Genomic DNA, 20,904 nt, shown 5'->3' with positions numbered 1-20,904 from the left:
TATCGCCATTTTTCCTCCGCACAGGAGGTACCTCCGCTTCGTAGCCGACCATCAGCACTTCCAGTTCACGGTCCTGCCCTTCGGCCTTTCCACAGCCCCAAGGGTATTCACGAAGTGCATGGCCATGGTCGCCGCATATCTCCGCCAAGTCGGATACACGTGTTTCCATATCTAGACGATTGTCTCATCCGGGGAATCTTCGAGACACAAGTCACTCAGCATGTGGGCATCGTCAGGGACCTATTCTCTCGTCTAGGCCTGGTGATCAATATAGAGAAGTCCTCTCTGGTTCCCACACAGAGGTTAGACTTCATAGGAGCGACCCTAGACTCCAATCTCGCCAGGGCCTGCTTACCACAGCTGCGGTTTCAAGCAATGGCAACAATCATCCGCGGTCTGCAGAATTTCCCGACGACCTCAGTTCACACTTGTCTCGGTCTCTTGGGTCACATGGCTGCATGCACATTCGTAACCAAGCACGCCAGGCTCTGCGTCCGTCCGTTACAAACTTGGCTCAACTCGACATAATAGTCCGCCCGAGCAGGGACTCAATAGACACAATAGTCACCATTCCCCCGAGCACTTTAGGCTCTCTAAACTGGTGGCTGACTCCCTCGCTGGTGTGTGCAGGGCTACCATTCCATCCGCCTCAGCCCTCAGTGTCCCTTCGGAAGCCTTCGTACGCAAGGCCTCTGGTCACCTCAGGAGCTGACACTGCACATAAATGTCCGAGAACTGAGAGCAGTCCACCTAGCGTGCCAGACGTTCCTGCAACATTTACAAGGCCGCGGTGTCTCAGTGTTTACGGACAACACAACGGCCATGTACTATATAAACAAACAGGGAGGGACTCGATCTTCCCCCCTTTATCAGGAGGCCATCAGACTCTGGGACTTTTGTATAGCCCACTCGATAGACCTGGTAGCGTCCTTTCTCCCGGGGGTTCGGAACACTCTGGCGGATCAACTGAGCAGGTCATTCCTCTGCCATGAGTGGTCGATACGCCTGGATGTTATTCATTTGGTTTTCCAGAGGTGGGGATTTCCCCACATAGACCTGTTTGCTTCCCGCGAGAACAGGAAATGCCAGATGTTCTGCTCCTTCCAAGGCCTCTCACCAGGGTCGATCTCAGACGCATTCCTGATGCCGTGGACGAACCGGCTGCTTTATGCCTTCCCGTCGTTCCCGCTGGTTCACAAGGTCCTGCTAAAACTCCGCAGGGACAGAGCGCACCTAATCTTGATTGCTCCAGCGTGGCCTAGGCAGCACTGGTACACCACGCTGCTCGACCTGTCACTAGTCAACCCGATTACCCTGCCACTCCACCCAGACCTCATAACGCAGGCCCATGGCAGACTTCGCCACCCAGACCTGCAGGCCCTTCACCTCAAGGCGTGGCTGCTGCATGGCTAAACCAGTCAGAGTTGCGTTGCTCTGCCTCAGTACAGCAAGTACTCCTGGGTAGCAGGAAGCCTTCCACCCGGTCAGCGTATCTGGCCAAATGGAAGCGTTTCTCCTGCTGGTGCGGGACACACAGTGTTACCCCCGCTGAGGCCTCGATCCCAATCATCTTGGATTACCTCTGGTCTCTCAAACAGGAGGGCCTGGCGGTATTTTCCTTGCGGGTGCACTTGGCGGCCATCTCTACCTTCCATCCAGGGGGGAGTGGCCGCTCTGTGTTCTCACACCCTGTGGTCTCTAGATTTCTTAAGGGCCTGGAGCGCCTATACCCACAGGTACGACGCCCCGCCCCAACATGGGACCTCAACCTGGTTCTAACCAGACTTATGTCTCCCCCATTTGAGCAGTTGGCAACATGGTCATTGCTATATCTGTCCTGGAAGACAGCTTTTCTCGTAGCCATTACATCGGCCAGACGAGTTTCCGAGCTTCGTGCTCTAACGCTGCACCCACCGTATACTTTGTTCCACAAGGACAAGGTGCAGTTACGACCACACCCGGCATTCCTCCCTAAAGCGGTTTTGGCATTCCATGTCAACCAGGATATCTTCCTTCCAGTCTTCTTCCCGAAGCTGCACTCATAATGACGGGAGCAACAATTGCACTCCCTGGACGTCCGTAGAGCGCTCGCATTTTATATCGAGCGGACAAAATCATTTAGTAAAACGCCCCAGCTCTTCGTCGCAGTGGCAGACCGAACGAAGGGTCTACCTGTCTCATCCCAGAGGATCTCATCGTGGGTAACGACGTGTATACGTACTTGTTACGACTTGGCTCAGGTACCCTCGAGCCACCTCACCGGACACTCTACCAGGGCTCAGGCGTCATCTGCCGCCTTCCTGGCTCATGTACCTATCCAGGAGATATGTCGTGCAGCTACCTGGTCTTCATTCCACACATTATGCTCTGGTCCAGCAGTCCAGAGATGATGCAGCCTTTGGCTCAGCAGTTTTGCACTCTGCAACATCTCACTCCGACCCCACCGCCTAGGTAAGGCTTGGGAATCACCTAATTGGAATCGATATGAGCAAGCACTCGAAGAAGGAAAGACGGTTACTTACCTTTGTAACTGTTGTTCTTCGAGATGTGTTGCTCATATCCATTCCACACCCACCCTCCTTCCCCACTGTCGGAGTAGCCGGCAAGAAGGAACTGAGGGTCGGGTGGGTCGGCTGGGGTATATATCCGGTGCCATAGTGGCGCCATTCCACCGAGTGTTGCTAGGGTAAAAATCTTCCGACGAACGTGCACGCGGCGCGCGCACACCTAATTGGAATAGATATGAGCAACACATCTCGAAGAACAACAGTTACAAAGGTAAGTAACTGTCTTTTTGCTAAGGAAGGTGTCTACCCCGTTTTGCTTTCCTGGGTGGAGGTGAACCAGTTTTTAGTAAGACCCTGTTTGTTCCTGAAGCCTTAATAGTGCAGCAACCTAGTTAAATCAGTCAAAAAATTACAGTCATTGCTCACCGTCCAGAACCAAACCTTCTATCTTGGCAAAACAACTTGGTTTATTTATTGATAAAGGGGAAGACAAAATATATGGCTGTTAGTGTCCCCAAAGTAACTGTTAGAGTGGATGAAGAAAAACTAGAAATAAGAAGTCATTTTACCTGTCTAGGGAATGAGATGTGCAATGATGGTGATACCATGTTAGATGTCAAGCAATTAATATCAAAAGCAGCAACAACTTTCGTAAAGATTTGGAAAAGGATCCCAAGTACTGACACCCAAGTACTTTTTTTTTTTTAAATACTGGTATCATGTCTGTCTTCTTTTATGGAGCAGAGTCATAGAAATGTACAACAGAAATTGATAAGATCAATTAATTCCAAAGTAAATGCTTATGGTAGATGTTCAGAGACCGTCAGAAGGAGTTCTTTTGCAACATCAGAAATTCTAAGTAGAGCAAACCAATTTAAAGTATCAAATAGACACAAGTAAAAAGACAATGATGGACATATTTAGGACACACTTTAAGTATGGAAATCAAGTTGGTGGCATGGCAAGTGATAACATGGACCATCAACTGGAAAGAAAAAGAAGGTTGCCTAGAGAGACGTTATGCAGAACAATAGAGAGAGAAGCCAGATCCATCAGCTTGAAACTCAGTACAAACCAGCACAAGACTAACATAAATAGTGGAAATTGGTGGATGCCCAGTACACCTGTGGATGCAGGAAGATAAGGAAGAAGAGCCCACTTTCCTTCTGTTTCATAGGTTGCTATACACCTGAAACTTGCAGTTCAGGCCAAGGAATGGAGATGAATGGGGGCTGCACTTACACAGTAACTTGGGCATCAAATATTCTGCATTATGAGGGGGCATGAAGATCCCAACAACTGACCATCTAGTCCCAAACCCTACATAAGGGTTCTTGTTTATTTAAATAACAAAAAATGCAGACCAAGGTCAGATAAACTCAGAGTAATATGAGGCTTTCCCTGATTATACTAGCTGGGAAGGGAGAGACCCCCTCCCATCACCTTTAGTAGCCTTTCCTGACCACTATTCAGCCCTTCTTCCACAGCTTCACAGTCCTTCCAAGCTGAGGCTCTTCCACTACCTCCAAGTTGGCATCTGCTCCCTGTAGGTGTCCCCCATCTCAGACTTTGACTGACAGGTACAGAGAACCCTTTACTTTATCTTGGTCTGTCCTGTTTGTTGCCTTGCCTAAGAGGCAGGAAGCTTTTGAGTATTTTCCTGTAGGTCCCATGACTAGGAGCAAGTATGTACCCTGCAACTAACAGCTTCCAGTTTTAAAGGGCCCCAAGGCCATAAGTTGCACTCTGGTGTCTGTGTATGCGCCGCAAGGCCCAACATCCTGTTAGATTACACTTGTGCATCCCTATTGACTTGGCTTTCCAGAAGCGTAAGCTGCTATGGGATCCATCCCATGAGTGTGATTGTACATCGACAGCTCTCCAGTCTGGTCTATACTCAGGGTTAGGTCTGAGTATAGACCAGGTTAAGTTGCCTTGTGTTGACCTAGCTGTGCAATTGGCCACAGCTGTTTACAATCCTGTTTACTCAAGTGGCCTAATATCCAAAACTTCACTTCCCCCCCCCCCCCCGCCAATGTAAGTGCCTCTTTATGCTGATTTAGTAGCACCACCTTCCTCAGTCACAGTCAATGTAATTAGGTCAATGCAGTGTGAGTGTATACACTGTGTCCTTTATGTTGACTGTTAATTGCTTTCAGGAACTCCCACAATGCCCCATGCTGACAAGACAATCGATACAAGTGCTCCTGATGAGGATGCGCACCACCGACTAAAGGAGCCAAGTGTGCAAAAACAAGCAATTTAATAACTCTGGTGGCTGTATGCTGATGTAAATTTGGTTGACATAATTTTGTAGTGTAGACATGGTGTCCAAGAACTACAGTTACGAGTAAATAACTTTTCTTTCCTTTTCTCTTCATCCTCACCACCCTTCTTCATGTGTTGGTTGGGCAGTACTACTTAAATCCCATCTGTTAAGATCAGAGAGACTGTTGGGGGGGGGGCGGGAAATAAGGCTTTCTGTTCTTTTTGCAGTGAACTGGAACACTGCTAGGTTGTTAGTTTATCCTTTCATATAGACCCTAAATTCCTTAACAGCCTGTATATGGTATAATTCCAGTAATCTGAATTCCCTTTACAAGAAAATCATAGTTAATGAAATCCACAGTTTCCCCCAGGTAGCCCTGTGTTAGTTAATCATCTGCTAATAGCACTAAGAGACTAGTTGAGGAGTTATCAACAACTTTGTACTTTTAATGCTTAATATTTTGTACTTTAATACAGAATACAAAAAACTAGTTTACTGAAACACCAGAATTGTATTAAAACCACTGTGGACCTAATTGTAATACAATGTAGGTGTGTTAATACATTTGTTAAAAGTACAAAGTATTAAGTAAACATCAGCATTACTCCCTTTGTTCCCCATATTTCTGTCAGTGAAACTGCTGCTCAAATTAACACTTCCATTTATCTGAATCCCCATTACCCAGAAGTTTTGGATATTAGGCCACTTGAATAAACAGGATTGTACTATAAATGCTGAATATTACTGTTTCAATACAAACAAAGATATAAATGTATTAGTTTAAACAGGTTTTTTAAAGCTTTTTGTACTGCATTGTTTGACTGTGCAAGTGTGATGTAATCTGTGAAACATGTATGTTAATTTATTTTGACTTTGTATTACACGCAGAATTCAACAACATTAAATAGTATCTAACTTTTCAAATTAGAAGTGATCTTAAAGAAGATACAGTAACTCCTCACTTAAAGTCGTCCATGTTAACGTTGTTTCGTTGTTACATTGCTGATCAATTAGAGAACATGCTCGTTTAAAGTTGCACAATGCTCCCTTATAACATTGTTTGGCAGCCGCCTGCTTTGTCCGCTGCTTGCAGAAAGAGCAGCCCATTGGAGCTAGCTGGTGGGGGCTTGGAACCAGGGTGTACCGGCAGCCCCCCATCAGCTCCCCGCTCCCCTAAATTCCCTGTGCAGCAGACGCCCAGCAGGCTATCAATTGCTGGCAGTTCAGCTGTCCCTCTTCCCACTGCCATGTGCTACTCCTGCCTTCTGCCTTGGAGCTGTTCCTGGGAGCCTCCTGCTTGCTGCGCCGGAGGGGCGGGGGGAAGGGGTGCTAATGTCAGGGTATCCCCCTCCCCTCTGCTCCTGCCCCCAGCTTACCCCATCTCCATAGAGCAGGGAGGAGGGGAGGAGGACATGGGAGGGAGCTTCTTGGCAACAGCAGCTGTCTCAACTTGCTGATCTACTTAAAAAGGCAATGTACTTAGAGTGGGGTCAGCGTACGTAAAGGGGCAATGCGCATCTCTCTCACACAGGGTGTGTGTCTCTGTCTCTGTCTGCCACGCTGTCTCCCCTCTCTCCATTTGTGCTGCCTTGTAGAGTGTGAGGCTACATTAACAACGTGTTAACCCTTGAGGGCTCAGCTGAGTGCTAGTTCATCATTTAGCCACCCTCTTCCACCCTCTGACTTCAGCACCTCAACCAAGCTTCACAATCATCATTGCTGTGTACAGTATTAAATTAATTAAACTGTGTGTGTGTGTGTGTGTGTATATATATATAGAGAGAGAGAGAGAGAGAGAGAGAAAGGTGTCTAGTGACTGCCATTAATTCTGTTTTGAGACCGTGATCAGAAAATGTGGGGTAAACCTAGAATATTAAAGAAACTTGTGGAGAGATACTAAATTGGGAGTGCAGCAAACACCACTGATGATGGAAAATAAAACAAAATTACCTAAAGAGATTAGAAACATGGACAGAAAATAGTTACTTGGTTTGGAAAAATGCAAGCAGATATAATTGAGGAAAAAAACCTGAATGTGACAGTAAATGGAACATTAGATGAATTTGCAATGTAGTATTCCAAAAGTTTAATTTTTTTTGGATACGCAGAGTTATCCTGGCAAAAAGAATGGACATAAATCTGAGGCCATACTTTGAAGATTCTGTTCATTTCTATAAAGCTCTGTACTAGAAAAATTAAATAAATTGGAAGGATTTAGAGCAGGGGTCGACAACTGGTGGCTCGCGGCTCGCCAGGGTAAGCACCCTGGCGGGCCGGCCCGGTTTGTTTATCTGCCGCGTCGGCAAGTTCAGCCGATCGCGGCTCCCACTGGCCGCAGTTTGCGGTCCCAGGCCAATGCGGGTGGCAGGAAGCCGCGGCCAGAACATCCCTCGGCTCGCGCCGCTTCCTGCCTCCTGCATTGGCCTGGGACCGCGAACCGCGGCCAGTGGGAGCCGCGATCGGCCGAACTTGCCGACGCGGCAGATAAACAAACCGGGCCGGCCCGCCAGGGTGCTTACCCTGGCGAGCCGCGAGCCACCGGTTGCCGACCCCTGATTTAGAGAAAACTAACAAATGATTAGAGAATTGGATCATTTAATATGCTATTAACCTATTCCCCCAATCAGTTTTTTCCATCCAAGGTTTTTTCTTGTTTCCCACACCTTTGCTCTTCAACTCCAATTCTTGTCAAAGGAAGGAGAGAATGGATGGCAGGTTTCTCCACTTTGTCCCGAATAATTTTCTTCCCCCAAGCATTTCTAGCATTTAGACACCATCAGTAATTCTAATAACCAGGGCTGTCAAGCGATTTTAAAAAAATTAATCGCAATTAATTGTGATGTTAAACAATAATAGAATAACATTTATTTAAATATTTGTGGATGTTTTCTACATTTTCAAATATATTGATTTCAAGTACAGCACAGAATACAAAGTGTACAGTGTTCACTGTATATTTATTTTTTATTACAAATATTTGCACTTTAAAAACAAAAGAAATAGTATTTTTCAATTCAACTAATACAAATGCAATCTCTTTTTCATGTAAGTTGAACTTACAAATGTAGAATTATATACCAAAAAACCTGCATTCAAAAATAAAACAATGTAAAACTTTAGAACCTACAAGTCCAATCAGTCCTACTTCTTGTTCAGACAATTGCTCAGGCAAATAAGTTTGTTTACATTTGCAGAAGATAATGCTGCTTGCTTCTTGTTTACAGTGTCACCTAAAAGTGAGCACAGGTGTTTGCATGGCACTCTTGTAGCCAGCATTGCAAGATATTTACATGCTAGATGCGCTAAAGATTCATATGTCCCTTAATGCTTCAACCACCATTCCAGGGGACATTCGTCCATGCTGATGATGGGTTCTGCTCAATAACGAGCCAAAGCAGTGCAGCCCAGCACATGTTCATTTTCATCATCTGATTCAGATGCCACCAGCAGAAGGTTGATTTTCTGTTTTGGTGGTTTGGGTTCTGTAGGTTCTGCATCTGAGTGTTGCTCTTTTAAGACTTCTGAAAGCATGCTCCACACTTCATCCGTCTTTGATTTTGGAAGGCACTTCAGATTCTTAAATCTTGAGTTGAGTGCTATAGCTATCTTTAGAAATTTCACATTGGTATCTTTGCATTTTGTCAAATTTACAGTGGAAGTGTTCTTTAAATGACCAACATGTGCTGGGTCATCATCCAAGACTGCTATAACATGAAATATATGGTGGGGCCGGCAGGCTTCCTACCTGGCTCACGCCTCTTCCCCCCTCTCCACCCACAGCAGAGTTTGGGTGTGGGAGGGGGCAGGGGATTGGGGCACGGGACAGGATGAGGTGGGCTCTAGGTGGCGCTTACTTGGGGGGCTCCCTGGAAGCGGCAACATCCCCCTTGCTCAGTTGCTAAGTGGAGGTGTGGTCAGGCAACTCTGCATGCTGCCTATGCCTGCAGGCACTGCCCCCGCAGCTCCCGTTGGCCTTCTCCCAGCCAATAGGAGCTGTGGGTGCTGTGCCCTGGGCAGATGCAATGCACAGAATTGCCTGGCCACACCTCCACCTAGCAGCTGAGCGAGGGGGATGTCGCCGCTTCCGAGGAACTCCCCAGGTAAGCACCTCCCAGAGCCCACCTCACCCCATCCCGTGCCCCCACCCCCCTGCTTCCTCCCACACCCAGTCTCTTCTGCTGGGGGGAGGGAGGGTGTGGTGGCCCAAGACTGCCCCAGCAGCGGCCGATGTGCCTGGCACAGGGGCTGTCTAAGCTGCCCCTGAGCCAGGGACACTGGCTACTGCAGAAGTCACAGAGGTCATGGAAAGTCATGCAATCCGTGACCTCTGTGACAATCTCACAGACTTAAGTATCATCCATAGATATTTTTTCAATGTAGTCCTTTCTGTGTTTCTCCGTTCTATTGAGAATGTTTCAAATTACTTTTCTGTGTTTAATCTTATCTTTTTACTGCTCATATGTGTCTAGGTAACTTTCCATATCTCTGTGCTTGTGGATGTTGGCAAGACCTCTCAATAAGTATAATTTGTGTAAACAGGCTGTTTGCCTGCCTTCATGGACAAATAATGAGAATGTTAGGTCCCTATAGATCCCACTCCCCACCCTTTTTCTCTGTCCAAATTGGAATATTATTGTTCTTTGTTTAGGATTCCATCTATTTTTTTTTATAGTGCTCATATTCAAAGTAGCTTGATCTTCTTACAGATAGTCCTCCCCTTTATTTTGTTAAATTTCTCTTCCTTTATTAATCCTCCCAGTTCCTCTTGACCTCTTACTATTTACTTATTCCTTATCTACCTTTTCAACACTTAGCCTAAAACAGCTGAACAATACACTAAAAATATACCATTGGGAAGAATTTTGCATTGGCAGGAAGGTGAATTGGTGAGTCAACAAGTCTCTTTTTTTCATTCTTACCATATTATGTTTTTTCCTACCACTTCTGTATGTGTTCTTTTTTGTTTTTTTGAGACCTGTTCTTGTAATTTGCCCACAGTTCAATCTGCTATCTGTTCATAAGTAGCCTGTTTCACCTGTTTTCGTCATAACTATTTGAGAAAAAGACTTGTTGCTATACAAGCACCATCTTCTCATGCACCAGCCTTTTCCACCATACCTTTAGGTATCCTCTCTGCAACTATGTTTTTGGACGTAAGAATGCAGTAGTCTTTGAGGTTCTGTTCTTTAGTTTGCTTCATGGTTTCTTAAACATAGTCCCCAGAACCTCATTTGCTGAACTGGGATCCCTATTTAGCAGTATGATGAAAGATACAAGATCTTGAAGTTTTGCAGGAATGGTCAATATCATATTTAGAGAACAGGAACTCACTAGTATAGGCAAAAAGGCTGTAGGTCAATATCTCCCAAGTTGAAGGTTGGGCCAAAGTGTGCCTGAGGAAAGTCACCACCTCTGTTCTTGCTCTGATTCAGGACTGTGGGAGCATCTTAGAAGTACAGGTCTGCGGATTGAGCTGGCAAGCAGCCTATAATCCAAGCTTCTCTTCTCTGTTCCCATGTCCTTCAGCTCATCTGGGGGGTGGCCTCAACAAGTGCCCTTACCCTCAGTGTCATATAGTCTGATGAGTAGGACCACAGGATTGAGTAATAGAGCTGCTGGGAGTGAGTGGGAAAGGAAAAATCAGCAAAATAAATGAAAGCACGCTAGAAAAAATGGGAAGAAGAAAAAGGAAAAAAAATACATGGGGGAAAAAATGAACAGACCCAAAAGGGAGAATCAGAGTAAATGAACAGGGGAAAAAAAGGAAAGACTGTGGCAACTGTATGAGTGGAACAGAAGGCAACACATTCATTCACTAATCCATCCCCAATGGGTGGCTGAAACAGAAAAATTTGGAAACTACCGCAGTAGCTAATTATTGAGTATGTTTGACACACTCCATCATTTGTTCATGTATTCATATGCATGGTATCAGAAGTTTAACTGGCAGGAATTCAGCTATACCTGTTTCTCCATCTAGATTCAGTTCTAGGCGTGTAATCAAAGGTTACTTTAACCTTGAAATCAACATACCAGTAGAAAGGCTATTGTAGCTCGATCATATAACGTAAGGGTGCTCATCACCCTCGCTGATTTATTTCCCTCTCTCCAGCCTCTCTGTTCACTTGCTTGCAGTCCCTGCCTTAACCCTAGCCCACCTCATCTAGAGTCTATCTGAGCAGCATTATTCAACTAAACACCTCTGAGCTAGGAGAATTCTCCTCTGGCTTACACTGGAAATTTGAGGTTCAAGAGTGTGATTTTTTTTTGATTAACTTACACCTTCAGAGAAGATGAATTACAGCAAAGTAATTTTCCAATTTGTAGGCACAAATGACACTATGGAACACTAAATAAGATGTCTAAATTTTGTCATTTGTAGGTATCACAATTAGGTACAAAATTGTGACCCAGTTTGAGCTTTGACAATTGGGATTTACACTAGTGTCGTAAAATCTGACATGTGGGGCCATCACCCCTGGCTCCATATTGATTTAAGTTGTAATTAGCCTTCCATTATTTGTTCTGTAATTAGCATTTAGTAATTTTGGGAAGGCTATTTGTTCTTTATATAACAAGTTGTCAAAACCGTCCCTGGTTTAAATCCAAAATTCATTTCAACTTTAACTGCAGAACCACGACTGTTTCTTCTGTGATCCCAGTTTTTACAGTCTTCTCGCACTCTCCAACGTCGTCAGCATAATTCTTTGAAGTATTCATTTGAATCTACAGGTGGAGAGTTTGTGTAGTTACTTTTCTAGATCAAGTCATGGTGCCATACTTAAGAGTTAGTTATAAGTTAATATTTAATAAGATTGATTCAGTGAAAAACCTTAATTTTACACGTTTGTGCAATTGTTTTATAAATCTTTCGCGGCAGTTTTTATGTGGGAAATTTAGCCAATTTAAAGTTAATCAAGACTTTTGTTTTGAAATCAATTTTAAAAAATTATCTTTTCATCCTGTAACTCAGCCCCAGTTCAATACTCTCTCTCTTACTAATGTTAGAAAAACTGCTTGAGGTATGGGTTTTGAGGAGAGACTGGGAGATCTGAAGTTCAATTTAAAATATCTTGCACAGCCTTTTGCAGAATTTTCTATTAGAATAGATTTCGTATTTGATTCCATTAATCCATAGCAAAGGGTACTTTTTTGTTTCTTAGTATTGTTTGTATACCAAAGCGCTTTCTATGGGAAATAATTCATGATCACAAATGAAAAATTACTACTTTGTTCATCTCCTCCTCTTAATTACCATATAAAATAAAGTTACAAACGACTAACCTAATATTTTCAAGAGAAACAAGGCATAATTTAAGACATATTCGACTTGGATATAATTTAATTTTCATGAAGTATGAAAAACATGTTTAAAAAAAAATCCTATGCAATTTCAGAGATTCCAGTTTTGAAAAGCAGATTACTGGGATTCTTTGATTTCTCTTGTGACTTGGTCCTAATGTTTTCTCTGTTTGTTTGTTTTTTTAATAGAATGATATGACAACTGCTCGGCTGCAGTGGGGAGAAATTCTTATGCCATTGCTTAAAAAATATAAACTAAACATAACATGGGGTGATCAAGATCTGTTGAATATTATGTTTTTTCATAATCCAGGTATGTCCTTTTCTCTGTTTAATTTTGATATTGTTTCACACTACAACTGTAAGATATTAATCTTGTATTTAGTTTCTAAATGCAGAAAATGTTGCCCTTTTTCAGAATTTTCAATGGATATATTCCAGATAGCATTTTGCTTATTCCTTTTAAAAAATGTTCTTTATGTTGATTTTGAGATCATTTAATCCAAAATAGATTTAAATTGTATTGATGCCACCTAATTATTTTAAATATAATTGTATACAAATATTTTAACACAATCTCTGCAAGATGTTATCTTATCAAGAAAAACTACTGATTACATTTTTGTTCTCTCCCGAAGAGTTTTGTTGTGAACTGTATACTGTGTATTTTTCTGAACAGAGAGCCTATTTGTCTTTCCCTGTCAATGGAATTATCGTCCTGACCACTGCATTTATGGAAGCAATTGTAAGGAAGCTGAAGAAAAAGGAATATTTATTCTTCATGGAAACAGAGGTGTTTACCATGATGATAAACAACCAACTTTTAGGGTTATATATGAAGCAATAAAAAAAGTAAGTAACTGTATAAACTACAATCATCCATAACTTGTGTAGAATTATTTATAAAATGTATCATCTGTTAAAGTTTAACATTTTTAGGACATTTGCACTTTTTCTTGTATTATAATAATACCTCACCTTTATTAATTCTAGATAATTAACACAGTAACACTTTAAAATGATTTGCAATTCAGCTGGACTTCAAGTTTGGTTTTATGACAAAATAGAAACAGAATTGTTTGTTGTACTTTGAAACTAACATTTTAGATTATTCAAGGATTATGATCAGCTTGGAATCTAAGACATATTCTGTAACTGCAGCATATTTATTAAAAGACCTTATGCTGAGTCTTATAACAGATAAACACAAATATATAAAGAACCATATAATATTTATTTGTATTAGGATAGTTCCCTCAAACCAACAGAGATTGGTGTTCCATTGTGCTAAGCATTATACAAACAGAGTAGGAGACATTCCCTGCCCCAAAGACCTTACAATGTTCATAGTATCATACAATTGTTAAAATTTTATTGTAGGCATACTTTGCCCACTGGAAAACAAATATTTGTGTATCATATTGTGATCTGTTTTGTATGCTAGGCACATTAATATGTGGTTATCACTTTAAATGCATGCAAGTTTCTCTTCTAAGCACAATGTATTCTTTTTTATTCTGCAAATAAGGCTTCCAATAAAGTATTTATCACTACATCAGTATATTCACTGAAGAGCTGTAAAAAGTAGCGTTGATACACATTTTAATGTAACACACTATCTTGTATATGACCTTCGAAAATCAGTAGTATATTTTAATGGCGCTTTATTGCAGGTTGTCATATGGATATAAAAATGAAGAAAAGTACTTTCGGGGGTCTGAAAATACACTGCAGAGAGAGAAAATTTGTTCCCATAAAATAAGATGCTTTGTTTCCTTTGAGCATTGTCAAAAAGAAAAAAAGTATCTCCTTTTTAGTTATGACACCATTTGGTTTATGAATATTCCACAGAAAGTATATAAAACAATGCTGATCTGATGGTTTTAAGATTAGCACAATTATTATACTATGAAATATTGGGTTTGCAAATAATTTTTCATATCTCAAGAAAAAATATTATAATACTGAATTAATGATTGTATTTTTACTTTATGTTCATGTTAAACACAATATATGCTTGACATTCATTCAATTTAATGAAATTGTTCTGTCTTTATTGGTACTGTAGATTATCCATTGTGCTGTTGATTCACTGTAACTCAATAAGAATTTTAATTTTTTAAAGAAGTGCATTTAGACTGGGATAATTGTACATTTTTTAAGCCAAAGCTGAGATGCAGTAGGCATGTGATCATGTGAACAACCCATGAATTATGTTAGATCTTTAAAGCTTATTTTGAATTTGCTTGTATGGCTTAGTATGTTGATTTTGTATTTTGTCTAAGCAATATTTGAATGATGACTTTTTCATATTGTATTCAAAACAAGCTGAGCAAAGTTTTCACTAGCCTTAGAGCATCAAGTAACCATATATATGGAGTTACTTTTGTGTTTCACAATAATGATGAAAGACATTTTCATAACACTCTTGCTTCTTTGAAAAAAAAGGAATATTGTGCTTACACATGACCTTAATGTCACTTCTCATTTTTTTCTCCTCTAGTATTCCTTTGGTGATGACCTGGTTAATTTCCTGTTACAGCCCCTAGAACTGGAACTGCAGAAGACAATGCATACATACTGTGGAAGAATATACAAAGTGTTCATAAAGCAGCTAACAAAAAGCATTAGAGATATTTATGATAAAAGATCAAAGGGAAGTTGATTCTTGCTACAAACTCACAAAACTATTGAATTCAAACAGACGGAATATATAAAATGTATGAATGATGTTCATGCAAGAAATATAATATTGCTTGAATCACCTATTCCTAGCGTGCCTAGGTAAATGTTTACCAGTGTAGATAAAATGAAGAAACTGTTCATATTATGAAGAATACAAACACTTTCCTGCAAAGAAGATATTTTTGATCTTTTAATCACTGCTAATTTTCATTCCAGTTCTAGTGAATATGGGAGTTACTGGCTCTTCTAGTCGGTTTTTTTATTCTGCATAATTCAGTTGTCTGTCATACTCAAATGGGTAAAACAGAAATTAAGATAGATCTATTGGTAGAATGTACCTCATACATTATCTATGATTCTGCTAAACTGTGAATGTAGCAATAATTGAGTCAGCACTAACCTCACTTTAAAAGTGTGAGAACAAAGTTGTTTACAAGGACAGAAGTTATTCTGTTTTCAAAGAAATGTGATATAACCATTGACAATCTGTATGTGCCTTTAGACGTGTTCATCTCCTACGTGTTAAAATATTGTTTTGACAATCATGTTTCATATTTTTAATGTAAACTGCACATTATAAGCAAGATTTTCAAAGCAATTAATCACTAGTGTAAGAGGAACTAGTTTCTCATCTATAGTTACTGATATCTTGTTGTGATACAACCTCATAACAGATGCTGTGTTCAGCCATCTTGCCAAAATACTCCAGCTGAATTTTTTACAAAGATATAATACGAGATTTTTTTAAAAAATACCTTTTTGCAACTTTACTGAGCTTTCTGGAAGCAGAAATATATAATGGAATGTTGCCTCTATTATATTTAATTACTAAGAATGATTACATGATATGGTAGAGAGCTGTGAGTGGGGCTCTTAATTGTTCACCAGAATGCATATAGGACATGTTTCCTATGAGAAGTATTAATCGTGAGGAAATATTATACACATTACCACTTCACCTCATAACCCCCTCTCCTCCAATAGATTTGCATATGTGCTTAATAACAAAGCTTAAAAATCTTGGACAGATCCTCAGATGAATGGTTCCATTGACACCAATAGAGCTATGCTGATTTACAAGAGTATTAGGCCCCTGTGTTTTTGTTTATAGGAAACCTGTCCATTGTTTTCAGGATATAAATTTATTTCCTTTTGAAAAACGAAACAAAATAAGAAAAAAAATCTATTGGTTCTAATAGTAATAAAATATTCTTCTTCGAGTGATTGTTCACGTCCATTCCAATTAGGTGTGCGCATGCCGCATGCACAGACATCATAGACCTTTTTTCCTTAGCAGCTCCCGTCAGGACCGCAGGGGAGCCCCCTAGAGTGGTGCCCTTATGGCAGTATATATATTACCCCCCCTTCAGTTCCGTCTTACCATCCATGGAGGGGTTGGAATGTGCTCGCTCGCTCGCTTGCAAGTGATCCCTTAGCCTTTCAATCTTCTAGTTAGAGTTGTTCTTAGATAGTTATCAGTTAGTTAAATACCATTGTATTCAGGTGTCTGGAAGCTAGTTCCAGCACCAGCCTTGGACTGCGGGAAATGCTGCAAGCCCAGGGTTTCAAAGCTTGCGACACGTATTACAAGTTTATGCCTAACAGCGACCCCCACGACTCCTGTCTCCAGTGTCTGGGAGTGTCTCATCAGGCAGAGTGCTGCAAAATCTGCAAGGCCTTCAAGCCGGGCACTAAGAAAGAAAGAGACTTTCACCTTAAGCAGTTGCTCATGGAGGCCACTTTACAACCACCAGCCCCTGACTGACCAGCACCAACCCCAGCTTCCTTGTTGAAAAGTGCCCCGGCATCCATGCATGACCTGGCACTGCCCAGGCACTGTAAATCGCCAGCACCAAGACGGGCCGACGAACCTCGGCGCCAGTCGACTAAGCGTCACAAGAAAGGAGAAAGAGGGCGCTCTCCCCAAAGAGCTACTAAGTTGCTCAAAGAAGCTCCTAGCATGCAAAGACAGATTGTGGGCCCAAACCAAGAACTGGCACCATCGACTTCGGCACCGCAGGCCCCGTTGAGTCCAGTACCCAGCAGATTCAGTGCCGACGAATGTCTGGAGGAGGTCATCGAACACCCCTCCACACCTGACTCTTTCGAGGCAGTGAAAGACCTCATTGAGTTGTCGTCGCCAAACCCCCTCCTGTGCAGGGAGAAGCCTTCTGGCATCATCAAGAAGGTGCTGTCCAGAGGGAAGCCAGCAATGGTGCTCCGCTCAAGGTCACCCTCTCAGCACTGCTCTTGGCACCGCTCCTGTTCAAGCATGGCATCCTACTATTCCCCGGCACCCGCGACCCAGTGTGAAGTTATGGCACCGGAGGCGAACCCACCAGCAGTGCCCGCGGCGACCGCACGCCGGTCCACAATGCCATTGGTCGCCCGGCACCGGAGTACAGCACCGACAACCTCACCGGCACCGAGTGAGAGGCACCAGTCCCGGTCCTGAGACTCCTGGTACCATTCATGGTCCTGGTCAGCCAGGCACTGCTCCCCAGCTGCTCAACATTCAGTACCACCCTGGTTCTCTGTCGGCTCCAAGGCCGACTCCGGTCGGTCTAGCTGTAGCAGACATCGAACTGTAGCCAGCAGAGAATCCCAATCAGCACAGCAGCCACAATGACTTCCTCTAGGTCAGTGGCCTTTCTGGACCCCATGGGCCTACCACCAGCAGCAGGGCATCACCTCCAGAGTCTCTAGGTCTGGGCAATCTATGCGACGCCATTCCAGGTTGCTACACAGGCACGCATCAAGGACAAGGGAGACCACTCTCTCCACGCCGCCCCTGGACCCCGAGAGCAACCAGCACTTCCAGGCCCAATGCCCGAAGCGGTGCCAAGTACTGCAACACCTCGAGAGGTGTCAGTCCCACCAGGCCCTGAAATGTCCCAGGCATATGGGGACACACAGGAGGGTCTAGATGAAGGCAACTGGCAGCACCTCACTTCCTCCTCTTCCCCAGACGAGGCTGTGGCGGGCACATCAGTCTCAGGACTGCCACCGATCGACCACAGGGCTCACCAGGAGCTACTCCGTAGGATCGCCCTCAATATGGGCCTCCAGGCGGAAGAAACGGTCGAGCAGGAGGATCCAGTGATGGACATCCTGATGCCCGAGGGTCCCTCCAGAGTCGCGCTCCCTCTCATAAAGACCATACAAACAAATTACAGTACTATACGGCAGACCCAGGCCTCCATCACACCGACAGCCAGCGGGGTAGAAAGGAAATACTTCGCCCCTTCCAAGGGCTATGAGTTCCTGTTCTGCCATCCAACTCCCTGTTCCCTAGTCGTTTCAGCAGTCAGTGAGAAGGAACGACAGGGCCAACAAGCCTTGGCCCCAAAGGCCAAGGAGGCCAAGCATTTGGACCTCTTAGGTAGGAAGGTCTACTCCTCTGGGGGCCTCCAGCTACGCATAGCCAACCAGCAGGCGATCCTTAATAGACATAACTTCAACTCTTGGATGGCCGTGTCCAAGTTTAAGAATCACCTGCCCCAGGACTGTCACTCTGAGTTTATGGCATTAATCAAGGAAGGAAAGGCCGTGGCTAAGACTTCGTTACAAACCTCCCTCAATTCAGCTGACTCTGGGGTAATCATGTGACGCTCAGCGTGGCTCCAGGCATCGGGTCTCCCTCCAGAGGTCCAGAATACCCTCAAAGACCTTCCCTTTGAGGGCTCGGGCCTTTTCCTGGAGCAAACAGACTCCAGGCTGCACTGCCTTAAGGATTCTAGGACCATCCTGAAATCGCTAGGGATGCATATGCCGGCAACCCAGAGAAAGCCCTTCAGGTCTCAGCCTCCGCAGCAGAGGCAGTATCAACCCCGCCCCAGGTAGGAGCTGTATCGCAGGCGGGGCAGAAATAACAGGCGTAGACAACAGAATAATGTGCCTAACCAAGGCCAGAATAAACCTCAGCCCGGAAACAAGCTAGGGGTTGAAGGCATTCCCGGGACAGTGTACCAATCCAGTTCCCTGATCCATCCCCACGGTTTTTAAACCAGCTATTCCACTTCTACCATGCGTGGTCCCCTATAACATCGGACCTCTGGGTGCTGCACACTGTAGAGTTACTCCCTCCAGTTCTCCACCTTCCCCATCCCTCTTCAAGGACCCCTTTCACAAGCAACTCCTTATGCAGGAGGTTCGTTCACTCCTCAAGATAGGTGCGGTGGAGGAGGTTCCACAGGAGCTAAGGGGAAAGGGGTTTTACTCCCATTACTTTCTAATCCCTAAGGCAAAGGGGGGTCTTTGACCCATTTTAGACCTTTGCGGACTCAACACCTGTATGGTCAAACTCCAGTTCTGCATGGTCCCCTAAGCACATTCCATCGTTGGATCCAGGGGATTGTGACGCTGCCCTCGACATGACAGATGCATACTTCCATATTGCCATTCATCCGGTGCACTGACTCTTCCTCCGGTTTATCGTAAACCAATATCACTACCAGTTCACAGTTCTCCCGTTCAGCCTGTCAACAGCCCCCCCGAGTGTTCATGAAATGCGTGTTCCAAGGACGAGGTCCAGTACCACATGACAATGGTCATAGACATGTTTCATAGACTGGGGCTCCTCAATGTACCCAAATCATCACTCATACCTACCCAAAGGATAGAGTTTATAGGGGCAGTCCTGGACTCGATATGGGCGAAAGTGAGCCTTCCAGAGCCCAGGTTCCAAGTCATAGAGCAGACTGTCAAAGCAGTGCTTCAGTATCCCACCATGAGTCCGGTGTTGCCTGCAGCTAACAGGGCATATGGCAGCATGCACGTATGTGGTCAAGCATGCTCAATTGAGACTCAGGCCCATGCAGGCGTGCCTCGCACTGTCTTACTGTCTGTACTGAGACCCCCTGGACCTTGTGGTGACAATCCCGGGACAGGTTCTAGAATCCCTGCATTGATGGCTGGTCTGTGCAGGGGTCCCCTTCGCCAAGCCCCAACCTTCTCTGACGTTAGTAACAGATGTGTCAGATCTGGGCTAGGGCGCACACTAAGGGGATCTGAGGACACAAGGCTTGTGGTCGAGGGACGAGATACCTCATATCAACCTGAAGGAGCTCAGGGCAGTTTGTCTGGCCTGCCAAACCTTTCACACCACTTTGCAAAGTCACAGCATGACCGTCCTGACAGATAACACCACCGCCATGTTCTATAAACAAGCAAGGTGGAGCCCGCTCCTCACCTCTCCGCCGCGAGGCTTTTCTTCTCTGGGACTTCTGTATAGCCCAATCCATTCAGCTTGAAGCATCCTACCTTCCAGGGGTACGGAACGAGCTGGCAGATTGCCTCAGCAGGTCATACCACATGCACGAGTGGTCAATCAGATCGGACATCATACAGTCAGTCTTCCAAAAGTGGGGTTATCCCCAAGTAGACCTCTTTGCCACCAAGAGCAACAGACAGTGCCCTCAGCTCTGCTCATTCCAAAACCACAGTCCAGGCTCGATTGCTGATGCATTCTTAATACCATGAGACGAGGGTCTGAAGCAGGGGTCGGCAACCTTTCAGAAGTGGTGTGCCAAGTCTTCATTTATTCACTCTAATTTAAGGTTTCGCGTGCTAGTAATACATTTTAATGTTTTTAGAAGGTCTCTTTCTATAAGTCTATAATATATAACTAGACTATTGTTGTATGTAAAGTAAATAAGGTTTTTTAAATGTTTAAGAAGCTTCATTGAAAATTAAATTAAAATGCAGAGCCCTCCGAACCGCTGGCCAGGACCCGGGCAGTGTGAGTGCCACTGAAAATCAGCTTGCGTGCCGCCTTCAGCACGCATGCCATAAGTTGCCTACCCCTGGTCTGAAGTATGCCTTTCCTCCTAACCTGCTCGTCCACTGGGTCCTCCTCAAAATTCGCAGGGAAAGGGTGATGGTAATCATGATCGCCCCGTCTTGGCCCCAGGAGCATTGGTACAGAACCCTCCTAGAGTGGTCCATAGATGCCCCGATAGCCCTGCACTCCACCCGGATCTGATCATGCAGGACCACGGGTGCCTCCTTCACCCAAACCTGCAATCTCTACATCTCATGGCTTGGAAACTCCATGGCTAAATCCCATAAAGAGCCAGTGCTTTCAGTCGGCGAGACACATTCTCCTGGGCAGTAAACCTTCCACTAGGGCTGCCTACCTGG

At 44.1% G+C, this 20,904-nt stretch overlaps 1 protein-coding gene across 3 annotated transcripts in view; it reads left to right on the top strand.

Annotated features, from left to right (window-relative positions):
- GXYLT1 (glucoside xylosyltransferase 1) overlaps positions 1-15,932 on the top strand; it is a 74,699-nt gene extending 58,767 nt beyond the window's left edge. For all 3 annotated transcript variants that reach the window (XM_045031968.1, XM_045031950.1, XM_045031960.1), the window contains 3 exons: positions 12,268-12,391; positions 12,758-12,930; positions 14,582-15,932. In XM_045031968.1, the coding sequence (XP_044887903.1) occupies positions 12,268-12,391; positions 12,758-12,930; positions 14,582-14,743 (459 nt within the window). In that variant the 3' untranslated portion in view covers positions 14,744-15,932. The remainder of the gene's footprint in view (positions 1-12,267; positions 12,392-12,757; positions 12,931-14,581) is intronic.
- The last annotated feature ends 4,972 nt before the right edge of the window (positions 15,933-20,904 follow it).

This window comes from Mauremys mutica, chromosome 1, assembly GCF_020497125.1.
Source record: "Mauremys mutica isolate MM-2020 ecotype Southern chromosome 1, ASM2049712v1, whole genome shotgun sequence".
Lineage (NCBI taxonomy): Eukaryota > Metazoa > Chordata > Testudines > Geoemydidae > Mauremys > Mauremys mutica.
This window is presented reverse-complemented; position numbering and strand designations above follow the sequence as displayed.